Genomic DNA, 20,204 nt, shown 5'->3' with positions numbered 1-20,204 from the left:
CAGTTCCTTGTTATTGTATAGAAGTGTATATTCAACACAAGTCCTGCAGCTAGACTTTAATTGCAGATAGATCATCTCTAAATGTGCTACTATTCTACGTAACAAGAGGCAACCGGGGTATTGAGAAATTGTCCCATCCTAGGTGAATCACGGCTTGCAATCCAGATCTAAATATAGCCTACTTTGTATGCGATTGGCTGTGAGGTGACGTCATGTAGTGGAGCGCCACTGACAAGTGCTCTACAATACGGAGAGAGACGAAAGCTGCTCGCTTTGGAGCGAGGCAACTGTTTGTAATGGCGGAGCCTAATTTTATCAAGTGTGTGGTGGTCGGCGATGGTGCTGTCGGCAAGACGTGTATGTTGATGAGCTACGCAACAAACAAGTTCCCCACGGAATATATACCCACAGTGTTCGACAACTATGCAGGTAGGTCCCGTAAGGTGTTTCACACCTGCCGCTTGGGGTCACAACGTTAGGGGTTACCATTCGGGAGGGGGGATTTCTGTCCCCTCTTCCTGGTGGAGGGGGTAAGGGTATCGTACATCCCATTTACTGAACTGGCGTTACATATATGACAGGACATCCTGAAGATTATGTCGGAATACAACATACACATTTACCCAGTTCAGCCGAGTTGGTGGTTGTTCCTTGAGCTGGATTCATCGAGAGGTTTTCAGGAGATATTTTAATATTTAATGTAGATATCGGTATCCTTTGTTGAGAAGTAGTGGCAGTGAAATATAGTGGTAGTTGATAGTCTAGACAACACAATAACCTCTGTGACTTGACGGTGGAAGGGCACGTGGAGGAGAAATCAACAGTTGTGTTACCACAAGTCGACCTAACATGTACGGTCCATGTTATAAACTGTGTAATTACCCAAAACGTTTTGCTGTCGTTTATTGACCTGTTTGGTAGTAATGACTTCCATGGAGCAGACGACACCATCAGTGAATCCTCGATGTTCAGTCTCGCTCGTGTAGATCACCCATACAAACAATTTGTCAACAAGGTGTATAATCGAGTCAGGGAGTATCGATTTTCTAGCTGCCTTCAAAAATGATAAATGTTGCTGAATTTGTAAATATTACAAGGATTAACTTTACTGGTTGAGTCAGCAATTGTTGTGATCCAGGAAGAATTATGTTGAATTTAACTATGATTTCTTTCATTGAGCGGTTCATTTATAGTTAATAGTAAGTTTCATCGGTCGACCGTAACGAATTCGTCCATTTGATACACTGGCCCCGTATATAAATTGAATATTTATTTTGGAAAACTAAACTTCCGAGGTGAGTGTCCGTGACGAACTCTGTAGGTATGTATCTATCTTTTCATGTGACATCATCACACACCCGCGTTACAAGGATGTGCCTCCAGCTCACGTCTCGGTAATTCGCCAACAGTCAGTTCCCGGTGTGCGAGTCCACTGATAGTTGCCAACAGTTAGTGAGTGTGAAGTGGTTAGCATACTTTTGTATGACCCAATTATACTTGGATCGGTGAACAGCAGCTCAGCAGACGATATACTCGATTCCGTGAGATTAGTAAGACAAATCCTGACCCGTCCTCTAACAGGATTACATTAGCCTGTGTCGGTGTCAGACGACAATAGTCGCCGTCGTGAGAAAAACAACTTCTTGATTATGATATTCTGAACGGAGCAGACTACAGTGGCCATGAACATACGGAACCAACTCAAACAACTAAAGTGTCGTCAACAACCAGCTGCTTCTGCTATCCCGCCTCGGACTGATATCCCTGAAGAGCAGAAACATTACACCGGATTACTTCATTCTCGGCTTCTTGAAACAGCTTATATCTGTTCGTTTCTGAATGGTGATTTTACACACAGACTAATTAACATCACTTCCCTCCTGATGCGGGTTCCCAAACATGGTATAAATACTTTTAAGAGGAGATATCAGTTCGTCCTTGTTGCAGTCGGCGTGTGATGATGATACGCGAGTCTGACGGGTTCAGCTGCACATGCAAACTTGTTGGTTCCGGCAGAAAATATTTAACAATGTGCTCAGCAGACGACAGTTAGCAGTGTTTTCCCAGCAGACGACACAGTGTGTACAAGCAGACGATTGTTTGCTGTTTATTCCGGGCGGTGTGGGAAATCCATTAACTATCTGACCCTCAACTAGGACGCCTCTTTAGAGCAGTGTCGACGTGCTCTTGTGTAACTTTGTCAATCTCCGAGCTGACGACGCTAAGGAGGGGACGGCATTCTTTATTTTTATTAACCCTCAAAGCAGCACCGTTGAAGGCAGCTCTAGAACACAGTACATCACCCACAGATCTGGCAAACCCTGCTAGATCAATGAGACTGCCCGTCTGGTTTAAAATCGTTGCGTAGACATTGCATGTTGATATTTATCGATTCCTAACGGTGTCAAATTAACATGGGTAGATTGATTGATTGTAGAGTGCATTGCCTTCTAATCAATCTACAATATAGTTCATCCAACACACACACTATTAACCTTTCACCCCCAAAATGACAACCGCATCGACTGAGAGACGTTGTACCTACCAGAGACTACACACCGGTATATGGTTTCTGTTCATACGTTTCACTAAAGCAAGGGAAGTGGATTATCTTATGTTGTATATTGGCTGATTTAACAGGCGACTATATTTAATCACGTGGTCAGACTGTTTGATCGACTGATTGCGTGTTTTCCCTTACAACAGTAGACATTGATCATTACGTCAACTAAAGGTGTGGATTTTGTAACACTCGCAATGCCAGCTGGAATATTTGAACCGCGGTGTTAAACAATATGCACTCCATCACACGTGCTGTGAGCTACTTATTCCGAGGCCATACGCCTCCACGCGAGCACAGGCCTGAAAGTATCGTTGAGATTAAGAAACACGCGACAACTCGGCAGCTTTCAGCTCCAGTCTGTTCTATGACCTACATTGCGAGAAGTAGTGAAGTCAGCACCTTACTTATTTCATCAGAACCGTCGATAACAAACAACAACCGAAATGCCCATCGGGGACAAAATATTTGTCTTTTAAGCAAACATCAAAAAGTTGTTGAAAGTATCCTGAACCGCGACAAGTCCTCTGGGTCGTTCCCGCAAAGCGCCCAGTAATGTTTAACTGGAGCAGTGACATCAAAACCTAGACATTGTGCAGCTGAGGCCGGGGATGAGGGCTGGCCTGCAGTAAGGGGGAAGGGTGCGTCATTCCTTGTGCAATCGTAGATGTATGTACTTTGTAAAACCAACACCTACTTAGCTATTAAAAACAACTATTACAAATCAGCATCGGAAATCATTTCCTATCACCATATACTCCAGGGACGGGAATATAAGTAAGAACATGTCATACACTAGACCATCAAGGCCGAGCAGCACTCAAAAGGACGCACGCCATTTTGCTGTCTCACCTAAGGAAGTAGGTTAAAATGTGTTGTGATGAAACAAAATTTCTCAATCTGTGAGTCAATATTTATAGAAGCAACATTCCAACAACATTATGAAGATAAATGGACGGAAGGGATGACTGTTGAATCAAATGTAAATTGTGCCAGTTTGAGCTCAACTCAGTTGTTAGTAACACACAGTATTTTAATAGCTATTGTTTTCCAGAACAACCTTCGAGCAGTAAATGTCAAATTTGAATAATGTATTGTACTGTATATAGTTCGGCTGAAGCCGAGTAAAGAGATTATTACAAATCTGGACGTGTTTAGCATTGACTCGTTTAACCCAGAACAACGATCATGGAGGTGACGAGCATGCTAATTCTCCCCTGTGACATTTGAAATGTGCATTACCATTATGCCGTGACACATGTCAGCTGATTCCCCAACTGGCCCTGGACAGGTCGTGCAATACTGCTGGGTCTGTCTGTCAGCGCCGCTTGTCGAGTCCATAGCTGAGGCCACAGCGGAACCCTGGTGACATGGCGATGCTGGTGCTTGTCTATGTTGACTTATATATATACAGATCAGTTTGGTAACCTCAGTGGTGATTCATAAGAACTGTAACAGGTTGTACATTGCACTTGGCCTGATGTATTTTACAATGATGGTTTCGGGCTTGACGGACACCTGTCAGATCGGGAGTGTATTACGCCGAAGATGTGTAGCGTCGTTGCTGTGGTTTCCCCCAGCGTCACGACTGCAGCTGTTTGATATTTGAAGTGCATTGACATCTTGTAACTTAGTGTGTGTAGCTGTCAATCAAGTTGAACTGTTGTGTCACCAGTGACAAGTATATCATGCGGGCACATGTTGACCAAGTTAACACTAACACACTTTTAAGGAGGAGCAGTTTCCTGACTGTTGATAGTTCTCGGAGTGATTTTGCCGTAGAAATGACACCGAGTAATGCACTGTACTTTTGGTTCTAAGTTTCAATTCAGGTTCTGTTTATGATAGTGACAGTTAACAGTGGAGTGCTTGACGTTTTTGGTCTCACGTGTTGAACGTCCTCAGTCATTCATATCCGTGTTGGTTCCGTGGTTGTCAAAACACCGTAAATAAGTATGGGTGAGTGAGTTTGGTTTCATGACGCTTTAAGCAATATTCCACTAATATCACGGCGCTGGACACCAGATATGGGGTTCACTCATTGTACCCGTCGTATCGAACTCGGGTTTCAGTTTGACGAGCGGACGCTTTAACTGTTAGGCTACCAAGCCGCCCCAGAATAAGTTCGACTGTATTCGGGGCTTGATAAACACAGCCATACCCCGAGACACGTCAAGACGGCCCGGGGTGCATGTAGTGTTGTGTTGTCAAAATATAGTGTTAAGTTATCCTCTGTGAAACAACATGTGTGTAATGAAAGGAAATATTAATTTAGTTCACTTTCAACTTCCATGAAGGATACCGCGAGTTGACCTCTCATCCCATGGGCGTTACTGGCCAGTCCTTTCACACTGACCCTCAATCCCATGTCCGGGCCAACTCGATTTGCAGAATGGTCATTGTGATGAGACTAGTGTCCGGCTGTCCGGTTGAGACAGATAGCCAAGGGCTGTTTTCCTGTCTCTCACTGTCACCACCAGGCGTGACGCGGTCGTCTGGAAGCGACGTGGTCACAAGTGCAACTTCACCGTGACTTCACCAAGTCGCTGACTTCGACATGAGTGAGAGCGGGATAGAACACCCGTCGCCATACAGCGAAGGAGTGTGGGTTAGCGCCCCCTTTAGCGTTACATTATCACGCAAAACGGAATTAAAACATTAGAACCCACGTGAGGGATAACACCATGCTATGGGAAAACATGGAGGCTAACGGTTAACTAACATAAACTCGCTTTAGGAATAGTTCCTGTGGCTCAAGAGAAATGTTCAGATCGGTTCCTGTCCACACACCATCTCGACATGTGTTTAGGACAAGTACCTACCGACCTCCTCAGGGTATCTACGTCCGATCTAACGGTATTGTCAGGGAAAGTACCTACCGACCTCCTCAGGGTATCTACGTCCGATCTAATGACATGTTCAGGGAAAGTACCTACCGACCTACTCACGCTGTCTACGCCCGATCTATCGACATATTCAGGGCATGTACCTACCGATCTACTCAAAGTATCTACGCCCGATATGTTCAGGGCAAACACGATGCGTCTTGGTCACTTAATTCAAACAGGAAGGATGACACACGAGAAATCTGCGTAATTGACGCGAGCACTATCGGGCGTGGTAGAAGCTGTCACCTCGATTACATCACATCCCCTTTGTCGTCGTTGTCATCCACTCAAGGTCATATGGTACTCCCCATAAACAATGACTATAGTCCGGAAGCGCTAGTCGCAGGGACATACCGTAATGCAGATAATAATACTATCGCCGCCATGCTAATTACGAAGAAGCCTGTGGGCGATATAGATCGCCGCAACACCGTAATAATAATGTAGATACTGTGTGTGATCTAACTGAGTTGTATGATACAATGATGGCTCAGTGCGAGATTTACCAGGACCAGACTCCATTATTCCCAGTCTACTGTGCGATAGCTGGATTGTGTGTCATAAAACAACACTCAATCCGTAACGAGTATCGCTGCTGTTCACTTGTGGTGTTCCTTCTTTATCATTATACAAGCCTCCTGGCGATACCATTGTTTTCCCTGCTAATTGTCTGCATTGGTCAAGCGTATACGCATAGCTTATGCATCAGGCTCTGGTGTTGCCGCTCTATATAGTTAAGATGTAACTGATGTTGGTCACCATGGGATAGGTTACGCAGCACACTTGTTAAAGTGTTCACTAGTCACAGTGAGGATCCGGTTCAGTTCCTGAGGTTGGTGAGTGGCGAGAACGCAATGGCTCATGTTGGCCAGAGCGACCTCGGATGTGTTCACTATCTAACATGGATCTTTCATAAACAGAACAACAGAGAGCTTTGTTGACAACATGTTTTGTGCAATTAATGTACACAAAGGTACAGATGAATTTTACTAAACCTGTAAAGTTCATGAATTACTCTTGCGAGAGCTTATAGCGAGTAGATTGAGATAGATCACAGCGTTTCTGCTCCACTGCTGAGCCGACTCAAGGGGAATTTATGTTGACACATGGTGAGGGGCGGCTGATTTAGATGATTTACATCCAGCACATTTCCAGCTCACTATCGACCGCCATCACGCTAGGCGAGCAAACGCCAATGCCGACAGAATACACAACGTATTAATAGGTTGTGTGCACATCATTTAATGTGTCATCTCAGTCACTTTGAGAAGCCTATAGTTAGTTGCACTGTAACTGGGAACACTGCAAATACGATGTAACATTTCTGGCCCAACACTGCCCCCTCCTTCAATTTACACTGACCCAGAACCTGGTGTCGTGTTAATTGTTTTGTGTCGCCTATTAAATATGTTCTGTGGGGATTTGCCATTGTTTCAATATCAAATATGTCGACGTTTAGGGGTATTTACTGAGTAGAATCTGCCAGGAAAGGTCATTCCGACCACCACACTTTCTCAGTAGACGATCCCGTAGGGCATCTAAACCAACATAGGAACAGCTAATTATAGGTCCACTGGAAGCAGACGATTGATAGCTTCAAAGCAGACGATAAATATATACGCATTACATGCTACTAGCTACACAGATCAGAATATAGAACAGACGATGGATGCGGTATTTATAACATGATTCTTATTGTTGATCCTGCAGAACATCACTATATCGTGTATTTAGATGGAGTTCGCTCTGTAGCAGACGACACAGTCGTCGTGGATGCAGCAACAGAAGAGATGTTGAACTGATGATGTTGTTTCAGATGTTGTTGCTCCAGACGGTGTTTCCGACAGGGGGTACAGTGCCATCTGTGAAGAATCATAGACTCTTGTCTTAGCTTTTGTTTGTTGTTCTCTGCCAAAGATGATAAATATATGTTGTTCTGAAATGGGAAGAGGGTATACATAGGGGTTTGACCGTTCTACATACTGAGTGAATTTAAAGGTCACATGCAACATAAAACCCAACTTTGCAGATCCTGATACCTTTCGGTTTGCTCTTACTGAAACTAATCATCGAAAATGCCAATTCAGCCTACAAAGTTGAAAAAAAACCGCGATGAAAAAATGCCCGCGAAATCGTAGTTCAAACGATTCACAAATTTTCCCCCCAGCGCTGGGTGAAAAAGTGGTTTCAACAGCTATGCTACGCTGCGCTTTTAACGCATGCGCAGTGAGTAGTATGCCTGCCCGGAGTATGAGGTTATGAACAATATGATTAAGTTAAAAAATGTCTGGGTTATTAACACCTGTATGTCTGCTGTCTGTCTGCTAATGGCAATATGTAGCTCACTGGAGGTCGGGGTACTCAGTGGGGATCGGAAAGCCCAGTGGAAGTCAGCGGAGGCCATGGTACTCAGCGGAGTCCGGGGTACTCAGTGGGGTTCGGGGTACTCAGTGGAGGTCGGGGTTCTCAGTGGAGCTGGAGGTAGTCAGTAGGGGTCGGGGTACTCAGTGGAGGTCGGGGTACTCAGTGGAGATACTCAGTGGAGGTCGGGAAGCCCGGTGAGAGTCGGGACACTCAGTGGAGGTGGAGTTAGTCAGTAGGGGTCGAGGTAGTCAGTGGGGGTCGGGGTACTCGGTGGGGGGTCGGGGTACTCAGTAGGGGCCCTGTTTGCGATCTGACTGCAAGGCCATGACAACTGGTTGAGTGCACCAGTACCGATCAGCGACATACAGAAGACAGTGTCACTACTCCCTCAATCACTTATCACTGACGAACATGTACGTCGTTGCATTATTAAAGCCGATGTTTCATGTTAGTTCACTGTCGCTCCTGGAGCATGCTTCGTTGCACTTGGTTGGCAAATACTCACTACTGCCTGTAGGGACGCTCTAATCAATACCCGACGAGGGAGTGTAAAGGGCCGGAATATCTATCGTCCTCACACTCCCTATCAAACACGGGGAAGGTTTTGTTGACGCATAGCGCCAACGGAACACAGTGCTGTAACCTCTTCTTTCCCAGCTTCACATTGTCAGCGTTGCTGACGCACCAGTCACAGTTTAAAACCGCTCATATCTAATTATAGCAAATCAAGCCATTACTTTGCCGCAATCAATCACACGTCGCTTCCGGTTTGAAGTTGTCTCTATAAACGTGCGTTGTTAATTAATACAACACCAGGACCTGTCGCGAGTCGTGCAACGGCACTAGACAGCGCCCAGTCTCAAGAGCAGTGCCACCGAATAGCTATACAAACGGTCACGGCGGGTGACGCGAGAAATAAGCTTCACACATTGTAACCATGTGAGGAACCGAACCCGGGTCTTCGACGTGACGAGCAACCGCGGTAACCTCTGGGCTACCCACCATCCCGGCGTACTTGAACCTCCGTGGACACTTACCATCACATATTCTGTCATTGTATATGTACAGTGTAGAATACATGCATGCTGTTAATAAGAATATGTGTTGTACAGCACCCCCTTGAACACTGCGACCCGTGAAGGTCCCGGGGTAGAATAGGCCTTCAGCAACCCATGCCTGCCATAAAAGGCGACTCGGCTTGTCGTAAGAGGCGACTAACGGGATCGGGTGGTGAGGCTCGCTGACTTGCTTGACACGTGTCATCGGTTCCCATTTGCGCAGATCGATGCTCATGTTGGTGGTCACTGGATTGTCTGGTCCAGACTCGATTATTTACAGACCGCCGCCATATAGCTGGAATATTGCTGAGTGCGGCGTAAAACTAAACCCACTCACTCACTTGAACACTGCACTCGTTGTATTCTCACCTGAAGAATTCCTGCCTCGAAGCGGTCCCGGACAGAGTAGGTCCCCGGTACCATGTGCTTGCCCAAACTGGTGGAAGACAAATCAGCTTAAATGTGTGATCTTGTGAACTGACAAAATTCTGATCGTATTGCTCGGTGCTCACGACATCAACCCCCTGTTTGTCCCATCACAGGCAGTCTTGACGTGTAGATTATTGCACACCGCGGCGTTATGCATGATTCAATCGCTAGATGAAGATACAATTTGGTAGATACAGATGATCTTCATACTTCGCTGTATGGGTTCGGGGAAAGCATGACATCATTTTGTGGAGCACGTGCACCTGCCTCGTGAGTCATCACTATCAGGCAGTGGACATACTTCCTGAAACACATAAAGAACGAATCTATGGTCATGTGATGTACGACAGTCACCCCCAGAAACCCCTGTATTAAGACGAACAGGGACTGCCTGTTGTATTGTATGTAATACTATCTAGGTGCAGGGGAAACTACACCGGGGAGTGACAAACAGCTTCATTGTAATTGTAACAAAGAAAACAAATTGTTCGACTTTAACGAAAGACATTAAAACGTTGATCCGAATGAAATGGGGGAAGTGCATTCGGGAAGGTTGCTTAGACCGGTTTGGGAAATTAAACTAAAATATGTTTAAAGTATGCCAACCCATTAACTTTCCTCACATACCTTTGAGAACGTCTATCCAGTTTGTACAAACTAAACCCTTTTATATGTTTGACCTGTTTTCGTTCGTTTTTTTTATCCCCCGGCATGTATACTCCGTGGACGTTTCGGACTTAGTCTCCAAATGGAGGGATGGGCTTCGTTTCCGGAGCAGAACTCAATAACCATTCAATATTTTTTTTTAACTTGGTAGATATTTCAATCAGACCCTAAAGTGGTGCCTTTTGCTATTTACAGGTTTTGGTGATTTATTATTTTCTCAGTTTCAATGGAAACGTTGCGGACTCCGTCGCAAATTAGAGGGATGGGCTTCGTTTTCGGAGCATCTCAATTCCTTCAAATTTGCCGTAATTCCTTCCATTACTTAGGGGTGGGGTGAGGGTGGGTGGGCTGATTTTCCCACTTAGTCTCAAAAGGAGCTTGATTTTCCCACTTAGTCTCAAAAGGAGGGATGGACTTCGTTTCCCGAGCACAGCTCGAAAACTATTCAATATAATCCAGCAAAACTTGGCAGATATTTGAGGCAGACCACAAAGTGGTGCCTTTTGCTATTTACATTGTTTTGGCATTTTTATTTGTCCTGGTTTCCATGGAAACAATTCTGACTTAGTCTCCAAATGGAGGAGCAGGCTTCGTTTCCGGAGCAGAACTCAATAACCATTCAATATTTTTTTTTTACAAAACTTGGTAGATATTTCAATCAGACCCTAACGTGGTGCCTTTTGCTATTTACAGGTTTGGTGATTTATTATTTTCTCAGTTTCAATGGAAACGTTGCGGACTCCGTCGCAAAATAGAGGGATGGGCTTCGTTTTCGGAGCATCTCAATTCCTTCAAATTTGCCGTAATTCCTTCCATTACTTAGGGGTGGGGTGAGGGTGGGTGGGCTGATTTTCCCACTTAGTCTCAAAAGGAGCTTGATTTTCCCACTTAGTCTCAAAAGGAGGGATGGACTTCGTTTCCCGAGCACAACTCGAAAACTATTCAATATAATCCAGCAAAACTTGGCAGATATTTGAGGCAGACCACAAAGTGGTGCCTTTTGCTATTTACATTGTTTTGGCATTTTTATTTGTCCTGGTTTCCATGGAAACAATTCTGACTTAGTCTCAAAATGGAGGAGCAGGCTTCGTTTCCAGAGCACACCTCGAAAACCATTTCATATCCTTCTACAGATCTTGGCAGATATATGAGACAGATCTTGAGGTGGTGCCTTTCGCTGTTTACAGATATATGGCACTTATATTTTCCATGACTTCCATGGAAACGATTCAAACTTAATCTAAGAAAACATCAAGTAACTGTCAGATGATTTGTCCTTTCAAATATGTGGGGGCCGGGGGATATGTCATCTTCTGATGGCTCTTGTTTTAAATAACCAAGCATATATTAATTTAATATTTACCCAAACAATCAAAAGTCAGACTTGGTGCGTGTTAGGTGTAATTCGACCTGCGTCCTTTCCTTGTCAGTACTTGAGACTAAAGTCTGTCGCACATCTGGACTAACAACTGGTCTCTGAAATGAACATTTTTAACCGAACATAAGTTGAAGGAAAAACAAGTTCTATGGATAGTCAACTTCTTTATTGCCATGGATGCGACGTGTGTCGGTGTAGGCACTAACACCATTATCAAGCAAGTGATACATACACTTTCCCAGCAGCCTAGTCCTCCCTACGATGCTAAAGCCTTACATGAAGCAAGTCTAGATTTCACCAGGTTTAGGAATCTGCCATTTCACTGTGGATACTGGATCCTTTTTAATGTAAATGGGATTGTTTGTTACTGTCAGTATTATATATACTGGGACTATAGTTATATGATTTGTTGTTTCAGTGACCGTGACCATTAGAGACACACCTTACCAGCTGGGTCTGTTCGATACGGCGGGACAGGTATGTACAGACAACCCCTTCCCCAGAGGTCTGATATACTACTGTCGATGCTCAAGCTCTGTCGACAGTTGGTGTTGTACTGATGCCAGTGCGCGCCTCTCGACGTCGACATGGGGCCCTGGAAGGAAGCGTCGACGTGGTGGCGGACAGTGATTTCACTCTGGTGCTCAGATTCATCCGTTCTCTGATTCAGACTTTGACTACCCATAAATAGCACAATGTTTATCTCAGTAGGGTAATCATTCTCTGATGGCAGTTATTTAGTCAATGATGTATGAACATCCAAAGGTACATCAGAAGGTGTCTGCTCCGTGGACTCTGATAGCCGTTCGGCATTCAGGGGACAAAACAAGGACTGGTCTGCTGGGGTCAGTGTACCTGTATCCCAGTGGGTTAACAGAATATGTCAGTCCTTCCGAAAATAATCGACATGACCTCGTTGATATGTTCCAAATACATTCGCGTAGACTAAATGTGCCTGATGCACTGGACACTGACGGCGTGTCTGCCAAGCGTACACAATCAGTTCTATCATCAGGGATTCCATCATGATCATGCGAGACAGGGGAGGGGGTGGGTCTTGAGGAACGCGTGTTTCGTTTCAAAGTGCGTGTTTATAAACACCGGTATTTCTGTGCGGCAAACCAGCCGTCATATCCATCAGCTGACGTCACCCTGATCTCGAGACGAGATGTAATGCACTTATCAATGTGGGACCCTTTACATGACGTGTTTTATTTAACATGTTAATCAAACTCTGTACGGTTACATAACTCTGTGATCCATCGATGACAGGTTTCTTATTCCAAATACAATACAGTCAGTATTTATGTTCGAATTCTCGTCACGATATGGCTGAAATATTGCCAAAGTGACGTTAAATTTGAAGTCTTGTGTGTCAGTATTTCCCTAGACAGTGTTTTGTATTTCTGTATTACCTCAGTCAGTGTATATATGTATTTCCTGGAAATTATGACATCTGTTATAGACTATATAACACGGTATGTTTGACGCGTGCCTGCAGCGGCGGGGTAGCCTAGTGGTTAAAGACCCGGTTTCTCCTACCCACATGGGGACATTGTGTTAAGTCTATTTCCTGTATTCCACGCCGTAATGTTGCTCGAATATTTCTAAGGTCGTCGTAAAAGCATACTCACTCACTCACTCACTCACTCACTCCTCACTCGCCCACTGATTGGTCTACAGATTTTTTCATTACGCCGTTCGTATATTTAACGTATTCGTATACACGGTACGTTTATGTCCGAGTATATATCACCTCTGTCTCACTCTCTCACTCACTCACTCACTCACCTCGGCCTCCCACATCAAGCCCAAGGGGATGAACCTACTTGTATTTATGTACACGTTGATGGTTGATGGTATATATTCTGCATCTTCCGCCATGGAGGCAGTGTGTTAGGGAGTGACGTAAAAAAGACATGCCACACCACCGGCACCTGTGCGACATCATGCAGGCTGACTCAAACATCACACAGAAAAAAATACTCAGGGGTCGTCCGAATTTGAGGAAATGTTTAGTTTGTTATGACTGGGCGTAAGACCTCTCCAGCATGGCGCGACTGATGAGCTTTCATTCCTTTCTTCATAACTGGTGAAGTTTGTGTAGGGTATTGATAAATATTGACATACCACGGATTTAGTTTACATGATGGTCCATAGGTCCTGTAGGCGTGTCTACAGGCTCGGTTGGTTGGTTGGTTGGTTTTACAGTTTTAGGGCGACGTGGACCAATAAGAGACCTATTTGCGCCCACCTACAGACCCTTCCTCGTTTTAGAGTTGTGTCCCTTGGTGGTTAGACGGTACGAACTGGTGGATCAGATCCACTGTTCAGAGTATCATGATCCCTGGTTAGACAGCACCCGTTTTTCAGCTGTAGTTGAAATAAGGAAGTCTGTTGCAAAGCGACGCTACAGTCACCCACCACGCCTGCACGAAAGAACGATATGCAATACCAAATAGCAATCTACAGAAAAGATCGTGTGATTACAAGTGTCTTCTCAATTAATTCCGCAAACAATTTTATGACGCTGATTTTTTTAAACTTTTATTTTTAGGCTAGTACGATAACATGCGAGGTTGTTACCCGGACATATATCGTCAGTTTCCCGTGTCAAGGTTCAGGATAGCTATTTGTGATCGAGCCGGATCCTGCATGTGTATTTCAGTAAACAAGGAAATAGAATTAATCCCATGTTTTCGAGAAATAGCTTATGGAAGTATTTCGTGAACTATGAAACTAAGCAGTAAATGATAAAATACATTTCAAGTTGATTGTTTCATTAAAACGACATTTCCATCTTATTTCCACAACGTTTAGATATTCAAGTGAGGTTGAGAGGTCTTGTCTGTGTCATTCAAGTGAGGTTGAGAGGTCTTGTCTGTGTCATTCAAGTGAGGTTGGGAGGTCTTGTCTGTGTCATTCAAGTGAGGTTGAGAGGTCTTGTCTGTGTCATTCAAGTGAGGTTGAGAGGTCTTGTCTGTGTCATTCAAGTGAGGTTGAGAGGTCTTGTCTGTGTCATTCAAGTGAGGTTGAGAGGTCTTGTCTGTGTCATTCAAGTGAGGTTGAGAGGTCTTGTCTGTGTCATTCAAGTGAGGTTGAGAGGTCTTGTCTGCGTCATTCAAGTGAGGTTGAGAGGTCTTGTCTGCCTCATTCATGTGAGGTTGAGAGGTCTTGTCTGTGTCATTCAAGTGAGGTTGAGAGGTCTTGTCTGTGTCATTCAAGTGAGGTTGAGAGGTCTTGTCTGCCTCATTCAAGTGAGGTTGAGAGGTCTTGTCTGTGTAATCCAAGTGAGGTTGAGAGGTCTTGTCTGTGTCATTCAAGTGAGGTTGAGAGGTCTTGTCTGTGTCATTCAAGTGAGGTTGAGAGGTCTTGTCTGTGTCATTCAAGTGAGGTTGAGAGGTCTTGTCTGTGTCATTCAAGTGAGGTTGAGAGGTCTTGTCTGTGTCATTCAAGTGAGGTTGAGAGGTCTTGTCTGTGTCATTCAAGTGAGGTTGGGAGGTCTTGTCTGTGTCATTCAAGTGAGGTTGAGAGGTCTTGTCTGTGTCATTCAAGTGAGGTTGAGAGGTCTTGTCTGTGTCATTCAAGTGAGGTTGAGAGGTCTTGTCTGTGTCATTCAAGTGAGGTTGAGAGGTCTTGTCTGCGTCATTCAAGTGAGGTTGAGAGGTCTTGTCTGCGTCATTCAAGTGAGGTTGAGAGGTCTTGTCTGCGTCATTCAAGTGAGGTTGAGAGGTCTTGTCTGCCTCATTCATGTGAGGTTGAGAGGTCTTGTCTGTGTCATTCAAGTGAGGTTGAGAGGTCTTGTCTGTGTCATTCAAGTGAGGTTGAGAGGTCTTGTCTGCCTCATTCAAGTGAGGTTGAGAGGTCTTGTCTGCCTCATTCAAGTGAGGTTGAGAGGTCTTGTCTGTGTAATCCAAGTGAGGTTGAGAGGTCTTGTCTGTGTCATTCAAGTGAGGTTGAGAGGTCTTGTCTGTGTCATTCAAGTGAGGTTGAGAGGTCTTGTCTGTGTCATTCAAGTGAGGTTGAGAGGTCTTGTCTGTGTCATTCAAGTGAGGTTGAGAGGTCTTTTCTATGTCATTCAAGTGAGGTTGAGAGGTCTTGTCTGTGTAATCCAAGTGAGGTTGAGAGGTATTTTCTGTGTCATTCAAGTGAGGTTGAGAGGTCTTGTCTGTGTCCATGTCGCTGATCCAGTCGCATTATCGTATCTGAATCGTCCGAAATTAATTGTAGGGTGTTGTATGGGAAGAACTAATATTGCCACTGAATATGTAAATCTGCATCTTCTAGTACATGATTGTATTTTTGTTCTGATTATAAATATCATATATGGGTATATAAAGGTATATTGTGTTGTGAGTTGAATGTAAACTTGTCCTGGGGTTTATTTCGGGGATGTTGGTCACTCAGTGGTTGTGACGCTCTGTGCAGAGGTGTGTCCCTTGATATGGCATGTTATGTCGACATTGCTAGGGGGGACTTTCTTCAGTAGTTGATAGCAATAAGATGTAATTTCAATATTATAGTTTCAATGCTGAGGAGTGAAACCCCTTCGACTACCGACCCATGAAGGTTCTGGTTTGAACCGATCTTGGTAACCCATGCTTGTCGTAAGGTGCGACTAACGGGATCGGGTGGTCAGACTCACCTTCGTTGACACGTCAGTTGCGTAGATCGATGCTCATGCTGTTGATCACTGGATTGTCTGATGCAGGCTCGATTATTTAGAGACGGCAGCCATACATAAGTAATATTGCTGAGTGCGGCGTAAAACAAAACTCACTCACTTCGAAGACCTTGTTTGGTATGGTGTACTGTTGCCATGTGTTACTATATTGCTCGGTCGTAACTCCTGCGTTTTAGCTGTCATCACGCAACACTAGTCTAATGTGTGTTTGCCTGTGTTGTAGGAGGAGTATACCAGCCTGAGGATGTTGTCCTACACAGAAACCAGCGTGTTCTTGGTGGCCTTCTCGGTCGTGAAGCCCGACTCCCTGAAGAACCTGGAGTACAAGTGGATTCCTGAGATCAGACACAACAGTCCCAAGACGCCATTCCTGCTGGTGGGGACTCAGGTGGACCTGAGGGAGGACGAACCCACCAGGCAGAAACTCCAGAAGAGGAAACAGAAGCCGGTGACAGTGGAGGAGGCGGAGAGAGTGTGTGACAAACTTGGGGGCAATTCCTACGTGGAATGCTCAGCTCTGACTAAGAAAGGGTTGAAGGACGTGTTTGACGAAGCTATAATAGCTGTCCTGGAACCTAAAGTGCAGCCCAAGAAACACGGGAAACGGAAGTGCACCATATTGTGATCACGTGACTTTAGGTCAGGTTTGGGACCATCTCAGTGCAAAGTATATGATATTATATTTTATGAAACTATAGAAGGAACCCCGTCCTTGCCTTACAGTCGATGATTGGACTGCTTGCTGAGGCGGACGGTCAGAACCAGTCCACACACTGAGGATATTGCCAGTAACCCTGTGACAGTAGAGTAGTCCTTATATTGGAGATGTACCTGAAGCTGTGTACGTGAGTGCAGGTTCGTGGAGGTGCAGAGAGTAAATGATGAGGAAGGTAACGTGCTTACTCATGCTCATGAAGCCAAGGCCGCCATGTTGCCTGGCACAGTTGGAGGCAGCAGGGTATAGGAAAGCAGGGGCAATGGAACCTGATTGTTTCTAAGATTACGGGACACAGGGCCTGGTTGTTTCCGAATGGAAATGTGACATCATGCGGACAGTCATAGAAAATTGAGTCTCGAAAGAAAGACAGCGGAGATATCAAAGAAAGTCACAGAAGCGACTGTGAAGCCTTAGTGTGATCATGCAGACTCATTCTTTATGTCATGCTAGCTCATTCGTCGTGTCATGCTTGTTCATTCGACGTGTCATACTAGGCTCATTCAACGTGCCATGCCTCTTCATGCCGCCATATGTCTAGAACTATTATGGAGTATTTTGGGATGATGTTTGTGAAAATATAATACTGTGACGTTAGAATGGAGTGCAGAATCTTTCTAACACGTTTTCCCCAACATTGACACTGATGCGACAATAGATGTCAGAAAGCAGCATCTCCTGTAGTTGCTAGGCAACAGTATACATTAGCTGAGGTGTCAAACCTGAGCAGTGTAAACAATTAACGTCCTCGCTGACGTCTAAATATGAAATCATCAACGCCGATTGTGATCTCATGAAAGCTCAGCCAGGGTATGGAACCAGGAGATCACAGTGTGGACGGGAACAGGTTGAGAGGCGGGTGAAGCAGGCATCATCAGTATTGTATACCCGTGTCACAGTCGGGCTCGCTGCCACAAAGCGCTCGTCACGAGTACGTCGTAATGCCGTCGTGGACGTACTCTGGGTCGTCGTGGACGTACACTGGTCGTCGTGGACGTACACTGGTCGTCGTGGACGTACTCTGGGTCGTCGTGGACGTCCACTGGGTCGTCGTGGACGTACACTGGGTCGTCGTGGACGTACACTGGTCGTGGACGTACACTGGTCGTGGGCGTAAACTAGCGCAGTGTGGTACTTTCCCGAATGTCTGTTTTGTGTATATTATGACACACAACGAAAACGCATAATTACGTTTACCTTGGGCAATAAATCGATTTTAGAGGTAAATGTTTCCCCTCGCTACATGAAACTAACCTGTGTTTGCGTTGGCCATCTCTTGCCGACAAACAACAACGTCCGATTGATCAAATATTAGGAAACAGTCGAATATGCGTTTTCCATGTGTTTCAGTATTAGCTGTACCATGAGCCTGGTGTTACGATGACCTGTGTCGACTTTCAGGTTGCGTTGTTGATGACTTTTATTACCATGTATTGTCACAAATTAGGTGGCGTTGAGGCTTAACTATTGTTTTGCATGTTTTCTACTGTTTTTGTATGTTTCTTACTCCACTGAATTTTATGTAATCGATAGTGTATATGACTTGTATGAAACTCATTTTGCCTATATTCTTGTTGAAGAGAGGAGTGCCATTAGATCTAGTCAGTCATGCAACAATCATGCGTATCAAATTCGGGTGAGTGTTAAACTTTCCCGCTCAAATGAACCGATAGACCAGCCACTTGTTTCATGGCACTATTGTCAATCTGTTAAGCTATGGGAAACCTTTGCTCGTGCTTATTAGTAAAAGGATGATTATCTACAGTGTGTGAAGCTCATTTCTAGCTTCGTCCTCCTCGATAGTGCTTGGATATGACAGCGGCGTAAGGTCATACTTTTTACAAGTTCATGGTAAGTCAGTGTAGAGACTAGTTACGACGTGATTAGATACTTAAGACAACGTGATCGAAACCGGGGTAATACTGATTTGCGGATTTGTTTTCTTACGAAACTGATATTTTCCTGTACACTGGGACGTAATTTGATGGTTTATAACCAGACCCTGGTTATTTCGGTAGTGCCTATGCTTTCTAGATGATGACAGTAATATTTACATGGCGATTCGGCAGGTAATTTGTCCGATTTGCACCCAAACAAATGGTGGTTCTGATTCTATGCCCAGATGCGCGTGAGGTGCCTTGTTTCCTAAGCTGAATTTGATTACACATTTTTTCGACAGTTTCAATATACTAGCATATTTAAATGTAAGTGACTTAACAGATCCAGTTTGTATATAGTGTATAATATGCTTAAACTACGCAAGAGGTTTAACTAGAGAAACAATCATCTGTCCAATACATTGTTGTTATAATGTCTCTGTGATATATCAGATCTGTTAATGAAAGTAATGTATGTTGATTTTGTTACAAAACGTCGCTTGGCAATACATGATACAAGACGTAAATGTTGTGTTGCTGTCGTCTTTCATGGTGAATCTGTTCTAGTCTGGCCTCAAGAATAGAGTGTACTGAGTGTATGTGTTACATATCCCTTCATAAAACGGACAAGCGCACGGTTACATTCGCATGTACAGAAACTGGACATGTTGACTCTGTGTTTGTAAATGTGTAATCGTCCAACTCTACCACTTACCCACATGTGGAAGGCGACATTTGGAAGCTGTGTGGGGGCTAGAGGTTGGGGCGACATTTGAAAGCTGTGTGCAGGCTCGAGGTTGAAGGGGGCTAAGTCTTGTGCTGTTACACTGACTCGCCAAACCAGGGTTCATTCGTGCGGATAGTTCCCTACTGCCCTACATGTAGAGTATCCAAAGTATTCTCCGGAGTTTCTCACTGTCGACTTTGACTCCTGCTTTGTTTTATCTGACATTTCATCTGTGAACATACATGTACTATAACACATCGTTGTCATAATCAACTATTTTATACAGACAATAAAACACACAAGTAAGACACTTTCCGCTTCTTGTTTGTTTTGACTTCTTATTTTCCTATGCTACACAAATTATCTGCATGCTGTGTGGACTGGAAATTAAAGCAGAGGCGATCCTCAACACCCATTCAGTGAGTTTCAATGGGGATTCACGGGCTGAACTAGCTCTCGGTGCCACATTGATTGTTGTTAACATGGCGGCAGATCTTAAGTAATCCAGACAACCCAATAAGTAACATTATGACCATTGGTCTACGTAACTGGCGTACGATATCAAGTCGGACAGGGAACCTGACCACCTGATCCCGATAGTCAACCATGGGTTCCTTCATACCATTTCTAACCCGGATGCCCTTGGGTTACCACATTCTTTGAGTTGAGCAACCGAGCGGCGACACATTGACGTTTATGTTTAGCATCGACAAACACCATAGTGGATATTTGGTCGTCTCTCTGAATCTTCATCCATACATTTAAATATGAATCAGATGAGATGATTATTTCACTGGTCTCTTTCATTTCTTGTTGACCGTTATGTTAGATTACCGATATACCTGAAGCTTAAGTTAA

General features: G+C 44.5%; 1 protein-coding gene across 1 annotated transcript; it reads left to right on the top strand.

The window, feature by feature from the left end:
- Positions 1 to 207: 207 nt before the first annotated feature.
- On the top strand, positions 208 to 19,661 carry LOC137294026 (cell division control protein 42 homolog). Its single transcript, XM_067824945.1, has 3 exons — positions 208 to 429; positions 11,762 to 11,820; positions 16,251 to 19,661. The coding sequence occupies exons 1-3, from the start codon at positions 297 to 299 to the stop codon at positions 16,650 to 16,652; spliced, it is 594 nt and encodes a 197-aa protein (XP_067681046.1). The 5' UTR covers positions 208 to 296; the 3' UTR covers positions 16,653 to 19,661.
- The last annotated feature ends 543 nt before the right edge of the window (positions 19,662 to 20,204 follow it).

Source organism: Haliotis asinina, chromosome 8 (genome assembly GCF_037392515.1).
Source record: "Haliotis asinina isolate JCU_RB_2024 chromosome 8, JCU_Hal_asi_v2, whole genome shotgun sequence".
Lineage (NCBI taxonomy): Eukaryota > Metazoa > Mollusca > Gastropoda > Lepetellida > Haliotidae > Haliotis > Haliotis asinina.
This window is presented reverse-complemented; position numbering and strand designations above follow the sequence as displayed.